The sequence below is a fragment of the Sturnira hondurensis genome, unplaced genomic scaffold (assembly GCF_014824575.4).
Source record: "Sturnira hondurensis isolate 20B ecotype Veracruz unplaced genomic scaffold, ASM1482457v3 Scaffold0014430, whole genome shotgun sequence".
NCBI lineage: Eukaryota > Metazoa > Chordata > Mammalia > Chiroptera > Phyllostomidae > Sturnira > Sturnira hondurensis.
In genome coordinates, this window is record NW_028087061.1 from 2,061,944 (window position 1) to 2,079,228 (window position 17,285).

The 17,285-nt window shown below is 41.2% G+C and overlaps 1 protein-coding gene across 3 annotated transcripts in view; it reads left to right on the forward strand.

Moving 5' to 3' along the window:
• STK38 (serine/threonine kinase 38) overlaps positions 1-17,285 on the forward strand; it is a 45,448-nt gene extending 28,163 nt beyond the window's left edge. For 2 of the 3 annotated variants that reach the window (XM_037063301.1, XM_037063302.1), the window contains exons 7-14: positions 165-319; positions 4,176-4,278; positions 5,085-5,146; positions 11,614-11,731; positions 13,447-13,570; positions 13,737-13,832; positions 14,707-14,801; positions 15,295-17,285. In XM_037063301.1, the coding sequence (XP_036919196.1) occupies positions 165-319; positions 4,176-4,278; positions 5,085-5,146; positions 11,614-11,731; positions 13,447-13,570; positions 13,737-13,832; positions 14,707-14,801; positions 15,295-15,425 (884 nt within the window). In that variant the 3' untranslated portion in view covers positions 15,426-17,285. The remainder of the gene's footprint in view (positions 1-164; positions 320-4,175; positions 4,279-5,084; positions 5,147-11,613; positions 11,732-13,446; positions 13,571-13,736; positions 13,833-14,706; positions 14,802-15,294) is intronic. The other variant, XM_037063303.1, reaches the window with a different exon arrangement.

A 17,285-nucleotide genomic window follows, 5' to 3' on the forward strand; every position in this document is an offset into this window, starting at 1 on the left:
TAAGTGTTGCAAGCCACTTAGCATCTTTGCCCATAGTGGCGTCGGGGGTCAGTCTCTGTAACACAGCAGAGGCCTTATGTTGGCAGATAGGGAAGACATATCTGAAAACAGGCACTTACTCATGTGTTTTGTGTGTGTGGTGGTTTTTATCTTTTTGTTTCCAGGGGACATGATGACTCTGCTGATGAAAAAAGACACCTTGACAGAGGAGGAGACTCAGTTTTATATAGCAGAAACAGTACTAGCCATAGACTCCATTCACCAACTTGGATTCATCCACAGAGACATCAAACCAGACAACCTTCTCCTGGACAGCAAGGTACTGCGGGGTGCTGGGGTAGCAGGGTGGCTGTGTGTGTCTGTCTCCCTGGTGAGCAGCCTCTTCCTGCACTGCCTGTGGCAGTGCCAGTGGGGAAGCTGTGGTGCTCCGAACTACCTTGTGTGCTTCTCTCTCTCTTTCTGTCTCTCGCTCTCCCTCCCTCTCCCTCTCCCTCCCTCCTTTTTTACAGGTAAGTTTGCTGTTGACTTCCTTTCTTTGAATGGCTTATGGTTCTCTAATTAGATTGCATGTTCCTCCTAGAGATAACAGACATTTTGAAAATGATTAAGGGTGAAATTTATTTAGAAGGTTATTTTGTAATAAAGCCAAAAAGTCATCTTCTCTTAGCATGCAGTTCTACTGAGGCATCACTTCTGCTGGGCAGCCTTGTCAGGTGAGGAATCCAGCCAGGAACCAGGAAGCAATGCCAACAAGTGACAGACACAACTCCCATGTGTAGGTCCCAGATCTTAGGCCATCTGTTTAAAGAAGAGGCCTGCTCAGCCTCTGTAATGGCCTTTTTGTATTTCCCAGTAGATATGCAGGTGAGCTTAGTTGCTTGGTTCTTAAGCTCACAGCGATTTGGAGAGTATCCTCTGTGCTGTGGGATAGTTTTTGGAAGTCTTTACCTTCTGGACCTCACTTACCTGTAAAGTGACTATATTGATTCAGAGAAGCTCCAAAGTTACTTCCAGCTCTAAAATTGTAGGATGTTATGTTCTGTTACACAGAATTGTTGTCTAGATTGAAATTTCTTTTAAGTAGAAAAGTATTGGTCAAAAAGTTTGTTTCCTTTTTTCTGTAAGATAGCTCTGGTGGCGCTTAGCTGTCTTTAAGTTCATTTGAAACACTTTTGTTAGGTTGTGCTGTGACAGCTGTCATATCAGCGTGCATTAAAAAAACTTACTCACCTTGGCTGGTGTGGTTCAGTGGATTGAGCACTGGCTTGCAAACCAAAGGGCTGCTGGTTCGATTCCCAGTCAGAGTACATGCCTGGGTTGTGGCCCAGGTCCTGGGCAGGGGGCATGCAAGAGGCAACCACAAATTGATGTCTCTTGCCCTCTTTTTCCACCCTAAAAATAAATAAGTCTAAAAACAAAACTTGTCCAAATTGGTAAATTTGTGTAGTTGTTTTAATATTGAAGATGGAAAAAAGTAAGCAACCTTTTGGCATACTATGCTTTGTTATTTTAAGAAGGGTAAATATGCAACTGAAATGCAAAAAAAAAAAAGATTTGTCCAGTGTTTAGAAAAGGTGCTGTGACTGATCAAATGTGTCAAAAGTGGTTTGTGGGGGAGAGGTTGGGGGAATGGCAGAAAACTGTACTTGAACAATAAAAAAAATTATGAAGAAATAAAACCCTAAAAAAATAAACATAAACCCTTATCTAATAAAAAAATGATTTGTAAAGTTTTGTGCTGGAGATTTCTCACTCAGGTAGATCAGATAGTGATCAAGTTGAGACATTATTGAGAACAATCGTTATATGATGCGGGTGGTAGCCGACATACTCAAAATATCCAAATCAGTAAAGTTATTGGTGAAAATGAAAACTGTGCCTTTTATTTTGTGGAAAAAAACTATACAAACTTTTTGGCCAACCCAATAAATGTAATTCTAGAGTATTTTTCTTTCTTGCAGTCTTTTGACAATTATCTTGCTACTGTTGAAAAACCTGAATTTTTTTTTTCTTTAAAAACTTTTATCTTTCTGTTAGGAGGGCAGGAGAATTGTCAGATGATGTCTTCTGGTTAATAGTTTTTTCTTTACTATAAGAATAATACATGTTCATAGTAGAGCATTTGAACAATACAGAGAGTTACAAAGAAGAAATATACCAATAATTGGATCGTTCATAGATAAGTACTATTTTGGTATAATAGCTTCAGTACTTTTTCTGCTTCTGTCAATAATTTATATATAGTTAGCATCATTAAAATAAATAGCTTGGTATTTAAAATGTTAATGTATATAAAAGTATTTTTCTGTGTTACTAAGTTCAGATATATTTGTAATGAGGCACTGGCTCTACTTTGTTGGTCTTGGGTTCGAGTGCCCTGGCCCTGACCCTGGCCCCAAGGCGCCTCAGGACTGGCTTAGTTGTCCCCTGTAGTCAGTGACCAGGTTCTGCAAACACTGAAGGCTAAGGACTTGGGAGTCAGTCTTGCTGAGGAGGAATGGGGATCCTGCTAGGAGCATATTTATTTTCTATAATGTGCTAGCCCAGACTTGTAGAATAAGTGTTCTCACAGGTGACCTCATTTGTGTATTCAGCCATATATATTGTAGAAGGGAAAATACAGAAGTTTCGAATGACTGCCGTATACTCAGAATAGCGGCAGAATTCTGTGAAAATCTAGGTTTGAATAGCATTTGCTCCAGGCACTGCTCTCCAAGGCACACTCCTTTCTTAGCGGTATCCAGGTAGAACATGTAATTATGAGAACTACAAATTAACCTCTGTTCCTCGACTTGTAGAACAAGTTATTTGCAAATCTCAAAAAAAAAGACAGGTTAACAGGCTCAAAGCTGTCTTTGTTTGACAGTTTACCCTGTGGCATGCGTGGCGGCACACACACACACACACACCCTGTTGAACTTAATGGGACTTCTTGAAAATCAAAACGAAGTAAAGCCTGACCCATCTGAGCAGGGCTTCTGTAGCCTTGTACCCTGGGAAGGCTGTATGTTAGGGCCTGAAGGAAGGTGGTGTCATGGAATGGCCACATGTGTTCAAGTCTCTGGGGCTCAGACATTGGCCACAACACTTGTATTGAATAACTCTGTGCCCTGGAGCAGTGTAGATCCCCGAGCGTTGGGATTTTCTCCCCTGTTTTTGGTTTTATCTCCTTTACTTAAAATTTAACCACCCTAAGAACACCTATCTCTTTCTTAGGGCTAGTTAGGAGCCCTGTCTCCATTAATTCTCATCATTCCTACCAGGAAGATGTCATTATCCCCATTTTCCAGATGAGATCAGAGGGTTGCAGGGGTTAGCTAATCCTGGCCTGGGGAGAAAGAACATGTTGATTTCTGGTTTGGTTTTGCCATTTAACCAGCTGCCTTGTCTTGACTCTCAGTCTGTGAAGTGTGGCTTAAGAAATATAAATGAGACAACACATTTAAAGTGTGGTGTGAGTTTTCCTGGAAGGGAGTGGTAGAATTAGAGATGTAAGGTTGAAATGTACTCTGGCTACATTTATTAAGAACTGTGTAGTAAAGTTTATTCCTTTTGTCTTTGGAATAGTATATTCCTTGGAATTTATCCTACTGAAAGAATCCAAGAGAAGGAGAAGTTATATGAGCAAAGATTTGTTCATTATTTAACAACCATGTATTAAGATCGGCCTCTGGACCAGGTGTGGTTGGGCTGGGGCACAGAGGCCCTCTGGGTCACAATGCGTGTGGTCCGCAGCACAGGGAGAGTGAAGGGTTGGGGGTGAATGACGTGCAGATGAGGGAGTGTGAGCTAAGCAGTGATGAACTAAGCCATTTGGATATTATCTATAAATATCAAAAATGACAGTTAAAAAGACTATATAAACAGAAGAATGTTTGAGTTAGTTTAAGAAGTAAAAGTGTCTTTAGATGCTGTCTTCAACTATGTTTAAAAGTTTATGTTAGAACAAAAACAAAGATAATAGCAAAAATGAAAATACTTTATTAGTATAATAGAACTTGGGGTAATCTTTTAAAAATTTATTTGCTATTATGTATATTTTCCCTGTAAAAAGGGAAAAAAAGGCAGTGTACTTTGGCTGTGGAGCTGTAACGGATGCTGCAAGGAGCTGGAGAAGGTAACACTGTTCCACAGGCAGGAATGTTTTGCATTACCTTGTTTCTTCTTCCTCGTAGGGCCATGTGAAACTTTCTGACTTTGGCCTTTGCACAGGCCTGAAGAAAGCACATAGGACAGAATTTTACAGGAATTTGAACCACAGCCTTCCCAGTGATTTCAGTAAGTGGTAACAGTGATGTTAGCCTTTTTGTTCCTTACCTGGGCCCAGTAAAGCTGTTCCCCTGGTAACTAAATGTGCAGGACACATGAATCGAGTCTTCCTTTGAGGCTTTAGAGCGTTAACTGAGTTGTAGTTGTGTACTGTGGCAAGGCGCGTGCTGCGAATGTGTTACATGAGGTGTCGGCAAGAGCTGGCTTTGGAGCTCTGCTGAGAGGTTGGGTCCTGGGGAGGCGGGTGGGGCAGTGGAGGAAAAGTCCTGGGTGCGGTTCCAGATCTGCAGTATCCTGCCCGCTGCTTTCTGTGCGGCAGGAAGAAACTTATCTTTATGAGTGCTGCTTTTCACTTGCGCACCATCAGACCATTGAAATTATGTGGTAAAATTACAGTTCATCTAGGAGGAGTTTATGTCAAATAATGTATTATAAATTCAGGAGTCTGTGATTGACAGTTATTACTCCTGGAAATGTGGTGATAATTTTGAGAAGTTGTAAGTGTTTTAGGTCCACTTTTTGGGACCTTTGCTTCTGATGAAACTGATTTCCTGCAATTCTGATCAAAGCCTGCCTGTGTCCTCTGTGGCCACACGATCCGTGTGGAAAGGCCACTTAACCTCCTCGTGCGCTGCTTTGAACAAACACTGCAGAGCCCCCCGATTTGGGCTAGTGGACGTGCTGGGAAACCTGTCACCCAGGGGTCCTGACGTGTTGGCAGGCTTTAGTGTCTCATGTGGTTTGAACCAGAGCCTAAAAAGGTAGTGAACATTCCTGTGCGAACTTTGATTAGAACTTGTTTTCTCTGCTTTTAGCTTTCCAGAATATGAATTCCAAAAGGAAGGCAGAAACCTGGAAGAGAAATAGACGTCAGCTAGTAAGTAATAGCTGTAGCTTCTTAAATGCTACAAATCAAGTATGAATATGTTAAAAATATATACACGTGAATTTACATTTGATAAATGTTTGCAGCATATCAACCCTTGCTTTTAAGATTACTTTAATAGAGCACTGTTATGTAGCACCAAAGTAGTCATTTGAAGGCAGGTAATAGGATGTTTTGGTTGTGACATTTTCAGTAGATGACCTCACTCTGAGCTTTTATACTGGTAATGACCCCTTTTCTTCCTGTTCCCCCCTTTCCCTATTTTAATGGTGGTAAAGGGTTTATATTAAAGCTGCAGAGCTTCCAAAATAAAACCATAAAGGTCTGGGTAGGTACCAATACCTACCCAGAACTTTAAGGCAGTGGTGGTTCTCAAACTGTTAAAATTTTGATTCACTTCAGCAAGTCAAGACTCCTCCATTTCCCTGCCCCATCCTCTTCTACTTTGTGGTGGAAAAGGGACCAGTGTTAAAATGGGAGAGAAATTTAAGGGAAATGCTCATTATTTACTTTATAAATATTTAAGTGAATACACATAAAATTATGCCCCACAAGCTTAAAAAATAACATTGTTGGACTTACCTCGATAGTATGTTGGAAGTTAATTTAAATAATACAAATTCACAGTGAAATGTTGCTATCTAGCAAACTTTTATTCTGATTCATTGGTTCATATTTGAAGTGCAGTGTACATGTACTAATGTCTAGTAATTGGAAAATTCAAAGGAATGTGTGTGTGTCACTGCATACTTGGGCATTGCTAGAAACCGGTGGCAAATGAAATTGGTGATGGTGAAGCTGAACTGAAAGCTGGTCATTAGAGAGCAAGAATAGCGGCAGTGGAAAACCACCACCGACTCGGAATGATGACCATGCACATCCCTTGCCTAACAGGGCAGCGCCTCTGCTTGGCGGTGTACACAAGTGTGACAGTAACTTGGCAGCCTGCCAGGTGGTGTTTCTCAGCCAGTCTTCTTAGTAAAAGACTGAGTTAGAGTTCACTACAGTATCTTTAATAACTTATTGGGTGGCCAGAAAGTTCCTTTTTTCTCTGTAAGATGGCTCTAATAGCGTTTAGTTGTCTTTTACTTGATTCTAGACAATTTTATTAGATTGTGTTTTGATGGCTGTCATATCAGTGTATGTTTAAAAAAACTTATCAAAATTGGTGAATTTTTGTGTAGTTGTTTCAATATTGAAGATGGAAAAAATAAGCAACCTTTTGGCACATTATAATGTATTATTTTAAGAAAGGGCGTAAAAATTCGCCCTGGCTGGTGTAGCTCAGTGGATTGAGCACAGTCCTGTGAAGCAGAGGGTCGCTGGTTTGATTCCCAGTCAGGGCACACGCCTGGGTTGCAGGCCAAGTCCCCAGTAGGGGGCACGTGAGAGGCAACCACACATTGATGTTTCTCTCCCACTCTTTCTCCTTCCCGTCCCCTCTCTCTAAAAATAAAGAAATAAAATATTTTTAAAAAAGAAAGGTAAAAATGCAACTGAAATGCAAAAAAAGATTTGTGCAGTGTATGGAAAAGGTGCTGTGACTGATCAAATGAGTCAAAAGTGGTTTGTGAAGTTTTGTGCTGGAGATCTGTCACTGGACAGTGCTCCGTGGTCAGGGAGACCAGTTGAAGTTGATAGCAGTCAAGTGGAGGCGTTGGTTGGTGACAGTCAGTGTTATATACCATGCAGGAGATGACCGACATACTCAAAATATCCCAGTCAATTAAGTTATTGGTGAAAATGAAGAACATGTATTTTATTTTATGGAAAAACCATACAGTCTTTTTGGCCAGTCCAGTACTCAGTAGGTTCACTATTAAGTAGCTGTCAGTCATGTGAAAATGGAAACCTGTAGAATTGTTTAAGAAAGACTCAAAGGAAAGACTTGTTTGGTTTTTTTAAGTTTATTTGAGGCTATGGTCCTGGACTATGCTTTGAATACTATGATTTTTATGTTAAACCTGGGCCCTGGGAGAGGCATTAACTTAAACCAAACACTCCTGGAGATGCAGTAACTGAAATTAATCTTTGGTAGTCTTTCTATGACATTAACTTGGGGATACTTAAGTTTGGTGTAGTTAGTCACATCATAGTGTCGTTCCCTAGGAACTGTAATACTCTTTAAATGTCTAAATTCTGTGTGTGGTGGAAAACCTGTTTACATAGCTTGTTGAGGGTGAGGGACTGTCAGGAACAAAGTTGGTCAGGTGCTTCTGTCGTGTCTCTCCTTAGAGCAGATTTTAACCTCAGCTGCATGTCAGGTTCACCTGGGACTTCAGAACATCCTGATGTTCGGGTCCCACCCCCAGAGATTCTGGTTCAGTTGGTTTGGGGTGTATAGTCTGAGTATTTGATTTTTAAAAGGACTGTGGGTGATTTTACTGTGTATTGAAGGTTGAGACCTTCTAAGGAAGAGATGATTTCATAACAATAGCTTCTGTATTGTTGAGAAATTGCTATTTACCTGTGTTTGGAAGCTAACAAAAGGTTAGGAATCTTTGATTTTTTTTAACAAGATTTAACCTTTGGCTACTATACAAATATTTATTTGGGGGTAGTTAAACTTAATAAATACTGTAAATTATCCTTCTCCTTTGAGACAGCCTTTATGCTCTTTGACACGTACCAAAGAGTCACATGAGACTGACTGGGAACCATTTATAGGTCTGTAAGGAAGGAGGTATCACAGTTTCTGTATTTGAAGTTCAGTATCCTTTAATAGTTTAAAATCTGAGTAAACCAAAGTTCTTACGCTGTGAGTAATGTTCTTGCCTTTTTATTTTATCTATGTAGAAATGGAAAAAATTTTAAGGTCATCCTCATACTATGTATTTTGATAACTTGAAGAAAAATGAAAAGCACCTCTTAGCCTTCAAAAGATCAATTAATCAATCATGTGCTCTGACCTTTCATAAGTGACCCCATTCAGCTAGTACCAAGCAGGAAGTTCACGTTAATGCTTAATGAAAACTTACTGCTCTAGGTTAATGAGTCTATCATATTGTTCACCCACTCTGTTACTTCTCAGTCTATTGAGAATCACTGAATAGAGGCTTAAGGTTTACTCCTTAGCTGCTTAAATCATATTGTAATGTTGTAAATTGCTTAGTGGTGTTGGGTAACCTTAGGACTCAGTAACTGGTTAGGAAATAGTTATGTGTCAACTTTAAGTTACTAAACCACAGAGGTAAAAGATGAAATACGATCTAGGGATCTGATCTTTTTGTAGAATTATTTATTTTTTAGTGTAGAATTTACAGAAGTGATTGAGTAGGAAATGAAATTGTTTTCTTTCCTCTGAAATCGTAAGTTGCAACATGTCATGAGTTTGAATTGACTGTTAACAATCAACAAAGCTGTCTTAGAGTACAGCACGACCTGACGCTGTAAATATCCGGCAACAAAAGGAAAAAGATTCGAGGTATTCGGAGCTTAGAGATGGAGGACACCTTGGTAAGGAAAACAGACAAAAGCCTGGGAAGGGGACAGTCCCTAGACTGGAAAACCCTACCACCAGTGCGTTGAAGGGAGAGCAACCACCTTGCCTCACACCACGGGGGCGCCTGCTGTTGGTGCTGTGTGACCACAACAAGGGTGTTTTTTACCACGTTCGTATCTCGAAGTAATTCTTTTCCTATAGCAGTATATCTCTGATTTCTTAATAGAAATCTCTGAACAAACCACCAGATTTACTTAATATTCTGCTTTGCTGGAATAAATCTAGTCTCTATTTGAAGGTTTCTGTAGTTTCTGAACCTTTAATTAGAAGGAAAATATTTCTGCTTCTTGGGGCCCAATCCCTGTTTCAGGCTTACAGTTTTATTGAACCCCCACCCTGGCATTTCTTATTTATTATGTGCATTTAAAAGAAAATGATGTATAAATAAGTATGTAGAAAAATGGGTTTCTGTCTTACAGTATACACAAAGTAAATTGTAGATGGAAAGTAAAACTTTGAAAATTTTAGCAGCAAATACCTGCAATTTCTTTATGACCTCAGAGTAAAGCAGCATTTTTCAAATGGGGTACAAAAAGTACAAATCATAAAGAAAAACGTGTTTTATTTTACTACTTTAAAGAAAAAAATTTCTGTATGTTGAAAGATGTAAACGAGAAGATAAATCACAAGATTCTGCTACTTTCGAATTACCTCGTAGTTCCTAGACAGACCCTGCACCTCAGCAGTTCTGGCCCAGTCGTGGGCCTTGGAGAAGCTCTTGCACCTGTGAACCAGAAGCCGCGTCAAAGAATGTTTATTGCATTTTCATAATAGCAAAAACTGGAAATTATTTAGTGGTTCCTGTCCATCAACAGGAAAAGGGTTACATTCTGAAATAAAATATTTTACCGTAGTGAAAATAATTGCACTACAGCTACATAATGACATTGTGGGTCAATTTAGAAAAAAACATGAGAAATCAAATAGCAGAAGACTGCATGTAAATGGTGCTATTTTTACAAATCAAAAACAAAACTAAAAAGGATCACATTTAAAGAAACATGTGGCAAAATTAAATTTCTTTTTAAAAGCCGAGGAATGATAAATGTAAAATTGAACTTAACAAGGGTTAGGGGCACTAGGGTGGGATGGGATTTGGAGGAGTACATGTTTAGTTTCAGTGATACTGGTAATATTTCAGCTCCACAGTTGAATCATGGGCATTCATTTTCATTATGCTTTGTAATTTAATAAGTACAAATTTTTGGTATGTGACAAATTTACATCATTTAAAAAGTCATCATAAAACGATAAGCCTCAGATTGGGAGAAGGTATTCGACATATATGAAACTATAAAGGATTACTGTCAGGAATCAGGATTAATACCCTGGATTTATAAAAAAATTTCTGTGAATCAGTAAGAAAAAGGTTAATGCAACTAAAAAGAGAAAACAAAAACAAAAACAACAACTAATGAGCAAAGAATCCGAACAGGAATTCACAGGAAAAAGACCTGAATGGCTAATTAATACATGACTATGCACTCAGCCTTACTGGGAATAAGGGAAATGCAAATTGAAACTGAGATCTCATTTCATATTCATCTGATTGGTAAAAATTAAAAAGTGCGAGAAAGCCAAGTGTTGGTGAGATAAGGAATATTCATCCCCACTGTAGGTGTGTAAACAGGCATAACCATTTTCAAGGACAATTGGAAGCTGTCTAATTAAGTAGAAGACCCAGCGACACTGTTTCTCTTACATCTAGTGAAATTTTTGCATAATTGTCCAGGAAGTGTTAAAAGAATGTTTATTTGGGTGTTGCTGTAGTGAAACATTGGAAGCAATATAAGAGTCCATTTACAGGAGAATGGATTAAGAAAACACTGGCATTTGTGTAATGGAATACTGTACACAGGAATAAAATGGGCCTGCTGGAGCTACAGGAATTACTCTCATTTATAATCGGAGGGAAAACAAGCAAGTTGGAGCCTTGTAGAACAGTACAGCACAGTATGAGACCCAAGTCAAAATACACAAGGCGTTGGTGCTGTGTCACTTATGTCCATACTCATACTCATACAAGCATAGCAGCCTCAGGGAGGCTCGGTGGGGAGGGAGGGGGGAGACTATCAGGCTTTAATCATTTTAGTTCTATTTCTTTTAAAAGACAATCTGAGACAAACATGGCACATTATTTAACCTCTTTTTAATGTGGGTAATGGTTACTTGTGTATTATCTTGTCTGTGCTTTGTTTCTGTATGTTTGCCATATTTTATAGTAAATAGTTTATTATAAAAAGAGAACACAGCTGTAATTTTTAAGTCTAGAAGTTGTGTAATAGCGAAAGCACCAAGATTAGAGCCTTCCGTGCTGGCCACGCTGGGAGGCTTGGGCCGCACCTCCCCAGCATTACAGTCCTGGTGTATGAGAAGAGATCATTTTAACTTAGAAAACATTCCTCTAAGAACTGTTTACATAAAGAGTTAAGTTTGGTAAATAGACACTTATAATCCTTTGATGTATAGGATATACCTTTAGCTCTTGATAATAAAACTTCCCTTAATAATTCTCTCAAATCAAAGAATATGTGTGGCAGAAAGGGGTGATTTGGAGCAAGGTGATTTCCTAACTGCACTCTGCCACTTAATTAGTTCCGAGGCCTTAGGCAAAGCAATTTTGGGCATCAGATCTGCAAAGTTGGGTTAATAAGGCCCTGTTTGCCAGGTTTTGTCAGGACTAAATAGTCTCATAATCATATAAGAAGAACAGAGCCTGGCACTCACTGGATGCTCAGGAAGTCATGGTACTAGTCATCATGACAGGTGCCTGTGGGTCTCTTGCCTCACTGACAGAGCTTTATTTTTCATTTTGGAAGTGTTCTGGCAAATCAGGCTTGCATGTATGTTTAGTTTGTGGGTAGCTCCAGATGGTGCTGGTGGCCTTTGGTCTGTAGAACAGAACTCCGGGCGCCCTCCTGCCTGCCTCCTCCCTGACGTGTGGCACGTGTTTCAGGCCTTCTCCACAGTAGGCACTCCTGACTACATTGCTCCTGAGGTGTTCATGCAGACCGGGTACAACAAGCTCTGTGACTGGTGGTCGCTTGGAGTGATCATGTATGAGATGCTCATCGGTAAGTAGCATGCTTTTACATGGCTTTTTCTGTGTAGCCAGGAAAGATTCCTACATTGATAAATAATAAACTCTCTTTCAATTTGGGATTGTTCCCTCCCCTCCTCCATATTTCTTGTTTTTAATTTCAAAAAATTATTGATTTTAGAGAGGAAGGGAGAAAGAGAGAGAGACACTGATGTGTCGTTTCACCCATTTAAGCATTCATTGGTTGCTTCTTGAATGTGCTGTGACCAGGCATCAAACTTGCAGCCCTGGTATATTGGGACGATGCGGTAGCCAACTGAGCTACCTGGCCCGGCTCCTCCTCCCCCATCTTTCAAAGTTAAGCTTCCCAGGTAGAAAACTTTTGGTCAAAAAATGTATCCTGTACTCTGTGGCACACTGATATCTGTGGTTGCTTTGCTGATCATTTATCATGTTTTTTTCCTGCGTTTTCATCCTCTCCATATAGCAGCTCTTTCAGTCACTGGCATTTATTAAACATCCTCGTGTGCAGAGAGCTTTACCTGGGCATTGCCTCATCCACTCTTCTTCTTTGCCGTCCCCTTCCTCTTTCAAGGCCTTCAAAGCATGGAGCTCTCTGACCTCTCTCCCTCTTACTCAGATTGGTTGTGTTTCATTTAGGGCACACATCAGCGGGGTAGCCCTGTGCCTGAGAGCACTAGGAGAGTCGGTGTATTTGGGGTGATGGCGAGTGCATCTGTCTGGCTGCGCTGTCTTTGGGAGCACTGCATGGGTGCCTGTGGGGTGGCTGTAATCTGTGTGGAGGGCAGGTGGAGTCATATAGTATGTATTTATCCTCTTGCCTGTAGTTCTCAGAAGAGGGGTGGTGGTCACTTCCAAAACACACTTTTTTCATTTTTAAAAAGATTTTAGCCCTGGCTGGTGTGGTTCAGTGCATTGAGTGCTGGCCTGTGGACCAAAGGGTCGCTGGTTCGATTCCCAGTCAGGGCACATGTCTGGGTTGTGGGCCAGACCCCCAGTAGGGGACATGTAAGAGGCAATCACGCATTGATGTTTCTCCCCCCTCTCCTCTCTAAAAATAAATAAAGTTTTTTTTAAAAAAGGAAAGAAAAAGAATCACTTTTCTTTTAAAGATTTTTATTTATTTACTTTTAGAGAGATGGGAAGGGAGGGACAGAAACATTGGCGTATGAGAGATACATGGATCTGTTGTCTCCTGCTTGCCCCCATCTGGGGACCTGGCCCGCACGTAACCCAGGTATGTGCCCTGACTGGGATTGAACCAGTGACCTTTTGGTTTGCAGGCCAGCACTCAGTGCACTGAGCCATAGCAGCCAGGGCTAAAACCATGCTTTTTCTCTTACTCAACTCATTTGGCTCTTTACCCTTCATTTTAAGATGTTCTTAAAATGAAGTCGTTTCTTACTGATGTTGTTTCATCCTTTCCTTTCTTCTTTGGTCACAGCCATTCGCACATCTGCAACTCTGCTTATGTCTTCCTCCCTTTTCCCAGCTCCTGCCATGGGGTGGCTCCCTCATGGTTCCAGAAGCACAACCTTACTTTGGGTTTAGGAGTTTGGGGGAATATAAAAAATGTGTTCAGGTACATTCTGGGGTGAGTGGAAATCCTGCCTATGTCATGGAGGGAAGGACATACAAGGTCATTGAAGATATACAGAATCATATTGAGAATAATCTCAGATTCCAAGTTCTGTATTGTTAAAGTTCCAAGTTCCTTTTTTACTGCAGGCTACCCACCTTTCTGTTCTGAGACCCCTCAAGAGACATATAAGAAGGTGATGAACTGGAAAGAAACTTTGACTTTTCCTCCAGAAGTTCCTGTCTCTGAGAAGGCCAAGGACCTAATTTTGAGGTATCAGTCAGAGAACATTCCCCCGCCCTAGGCTTTCTAACATGAGTGAATCCATTTTTGTAGGCTTTCATTATTTCCTGGATTTGTCGTCCCCTGCTTCTTCCCATTTCTTCTAAAAAAGAAGAGACTACTTGAGGTATGCTGAGAAGGCCTCTGTCTTTTCCAGATTCTGCTGTGAATGGGAACATAGGGTTGGAGCCTCTGGAGTTGAGGAGATCAAACGTAATTCTTTTTTCGAAGGCGTTGACTGGGAACACATCAGGTATATCCATATAAAAGCTTTCAGGGTTATTTCAGAAAGTCTAGTTTGTTTAATACTCATTTGGGAACATCATTATTGGCAAATCGTGTCATTAATTTCTTCTTAGAAATTCAGGGTGTTTTCCTGCTTTTGATACATGGTAAGGACCAGAAGTTGGAGGGTCCGGTTGGCCCTGAGCCGTGGAATATGTTGAACCTAGCAGTTGTTTCCATGGTGAAGTGAACTTTGGCTTCCATGGTGAAGGGGACATCTAAGAAGCCTGTTCTGTTACCTGGAACACACCAGCCTCTCTGGTGTTGGGGACCACCTGCAGGACAGTCCCTGCCCAGAGGTTAGGCACTGTCACTGAGATGAAGAAGGAGAAGGGGTGGAGAGGAGGTCGTTCCAGACTGTAGAGGGCCACCAGCCCACTTGTATCAGAGAGCCTCTGGCCGCTTACTCAGCGCTTGCTGGTTGCTAAACAGAAGGTGAAGTTGTCATCTGTTTCACAGCTGTGTTCTGACTTGCATCCTTGTGATTTTTACCTCTGCCTCCGGTGTGCTGCATTTTTAGCCCCATGCTCATGTGCACCTCTGATAGAAGGTCCAGGTTCCCTTGGAGCAGACGGGACAGGCCGTCAGGGGGAGTGCCTAACTGTGGACTTTAATTTCTCCTTATTGCTCTTGTCTTCCTAGCTGTGAATAGTTGTTCCTTATATTTTTTTTCATTGTACTTTATTTTTTTTTGGCTGTAGTCAGTTGGCCTAGTTGGTCGTGGTCAGAAGCTCTTCAGAGAATGTAAATGCTGCCTGTCATGGTCTTTGGAGAAGACTCAATTGGTTATGACCCACATGATTACTAATCATAGTAATTTTTGGCATGTCTATTCTTGGCAGAGAGAGACCTGCTGCAATATCTATTGAAATCAAAAGCATTGATGATACCTCAAACTTCGATGAGTTTCCAGAATCTGATATTCTTAAGCCAACAGGTAATACCACCAATACTGCCTCCTGCTGCCTTACAAATGCATTACTTACCCCCCAGTTTTGGGGTGATGTTTACAAATCAGGGTGGAGAACATGGAGAGGGACTTCAGTTCTTCCGGTTCTTCTTAAGTATTTTCCAGTGCTGACGCTGAGCACTAGTGAGGCCGTGTCGAATGAAAGGTGAATACAAACTCCCACGTTTAACCTGCTCAGCTGGCTGGGTAAATCACAAAGATCTCTTTTCTTGTTATTTATTAAATTAAAGGTTAGGTAACCTGAAATGACAGAAATGGAAAAATAAAACTTTTAAAGTACATGTGAAACAAATGAGGTTCAAGGAATGTATAGGCAAGCGCAAATGTACAAAATTGCACAGAGTGAAACGTAACTTTTCCCAAATAGAAACGTGTTTTCTTCAGAACGTCCTGTCCTCAGTACCCAGTGGTCCATCGGGGTAAGACAGTAAATGAACTCTCACATCTATTTCTTTCCCAGTGGCAACAAGTAATCACCCCGAGACTGACTACAAGAACAAGGACTGGGTCTTCATCAATTACACGTACAAGCGCTTTGAGGGCCTGACTGCGCGGGGGGCAATACCTTCCTACATGAAAGCAGCGAAATAGGACTCTTGGAATGGAACCCTAAATAGAGCAGAGTTCTTTGTGCAGCATTGCACTGTTCCTCTCACATACTCTTTTGAAAGAGCTTCCAAGAAGTTTATGGAACCCACCAGTACATCCTGGTAAACTGGCCTGAAATGTGATAGTGAGTAGATGCTCTTCGTAGCGCCATCTGAGAAGCTGGAAAACAAAAACAGCCATTTTTACTACATCAGCCATAAGCAGTTTCCGTAGGAGTGTCGTGAGCCAATTTGATAGATGTTTTCCTGAGTTCATCAGAATGACGGGGGAAGAAACAGCTGTCATCCCACATTGTTGGAATTGTAATGCATACTTATACTGAGTAACAGCCAATTTCCGCAATTTTGTGATATGCTTTCTGCCAAGCCCACCAAGTATTTCTTTTCCTTTACAGCCGAAAGTTCCATAGTACTAAGGAAATAACACAGTGATGAAAGCCTCAGCAGCCAGCATTCTGGCTGAAGGAAATGACCCATCTTTCTCTGCCGGGGCGGTGGTGGAGGTTTCTCCCCGTACCCCACCCCAGTGGAGTTTATAGCCTCCATTCATGGTGCACTTTATTTATGGTACTAGGCTAAAGACCCTCAATCCGTTGATTCCTATCTTCCCACCCATCTGAGATACTCATGCTGCTTTTCTGAGTGTTGATGGGGGAATACCAGCTTGATCCATTGTCACTCTTAGAAGGCTCCTAAAGCCATTGGACATTGCCAAGGAGTCCTGGATCACGTGGAAAACCCTCACTTTCTCTTCACGGTTGTATCAGAAAATCCCTCAGTTGGATGTTACCGTGAACCAGCAATGCCTGCAAGTGCTGCCGATGGGAACCCAGTAAGGAGAGCCAGGCAGAGGCAGGAGGCCTGGAATCCTCTTGGCTAAGGTGCTGCTCCTGCTTGGTCTCCAGAATCTCCTTTAAAGTGGGGAAAGAACCAGCCCAATAGAAGGTGCACTGCAGAGCCAGCCTACAGATCTTTGTCAAGTTCACTGCTCAGTCCTCAGTGCACCTGTGTTTATTTTCTCTTTCTGTGTTTGTATTCCCCAACTTTAAGTACCATTTTGTGTTGGGATCATGGTTACAGAGTTTTCCTTTGCAGATGCCTTCCTGGGGGGGTGTTCCTCTCGACTGGACAGGGTGGCCCACAGCTGGGGCTGCCAGGGCGCCGCTGTGGCATGCTCCCATGAGACACCCTCTGAAATGCAGCACAAAGTGCCTTCTCTTTTACAGCTGCTGCCATCTTTAGGGGAATTTTGCTGTGTCAGATAATTGTGGAGACTCCATATAAATGCATTATTACTTTTTAAAATTTCAATAACTCTGAAAGCATCATTTGCACCTGTGTGGTAACTTTACCTGTTGGAGGAGCGTCATGGCCAAGCTCCCGCCAGGGGACTGCTTCCTGCTAGTCTTGATGTTGTTAAGATCATCTGGGAAAGTATGTCCTAGCTTAGCCATTCAGAAAAGAAAAATGGAATTCAAAGTTGTAATAGTAAGTGAAATTGCTTTGGATTTTACTGTCTTAGAGGAAGAAAGAAGAACATTAAGGAAGTATTAACTCTGGAAGAAGGTAATGTGTCTGCCCCTTAGTCTTTCATTCATGATCTATTAGTGAAAAGGAAGTCAATGAGAGTTTTTTTGTAAATGTGTAGTTTCTTTGTATTACCAAATAGTTGGGGTGTTGACTCCCCACGTGTTTTGCAAGAGTGTGTGGTATGCATGGGTGAGGAGATGTAACAGGAGCGGTGATAGTCCGTGTGTTGGGGAGTGGCAGGGGGTAATTTGTTTAAGGGGGAAATGTCCACCTTTTAACTTTTAAACTTTTGAATAAACTGTTTAAAAACTGC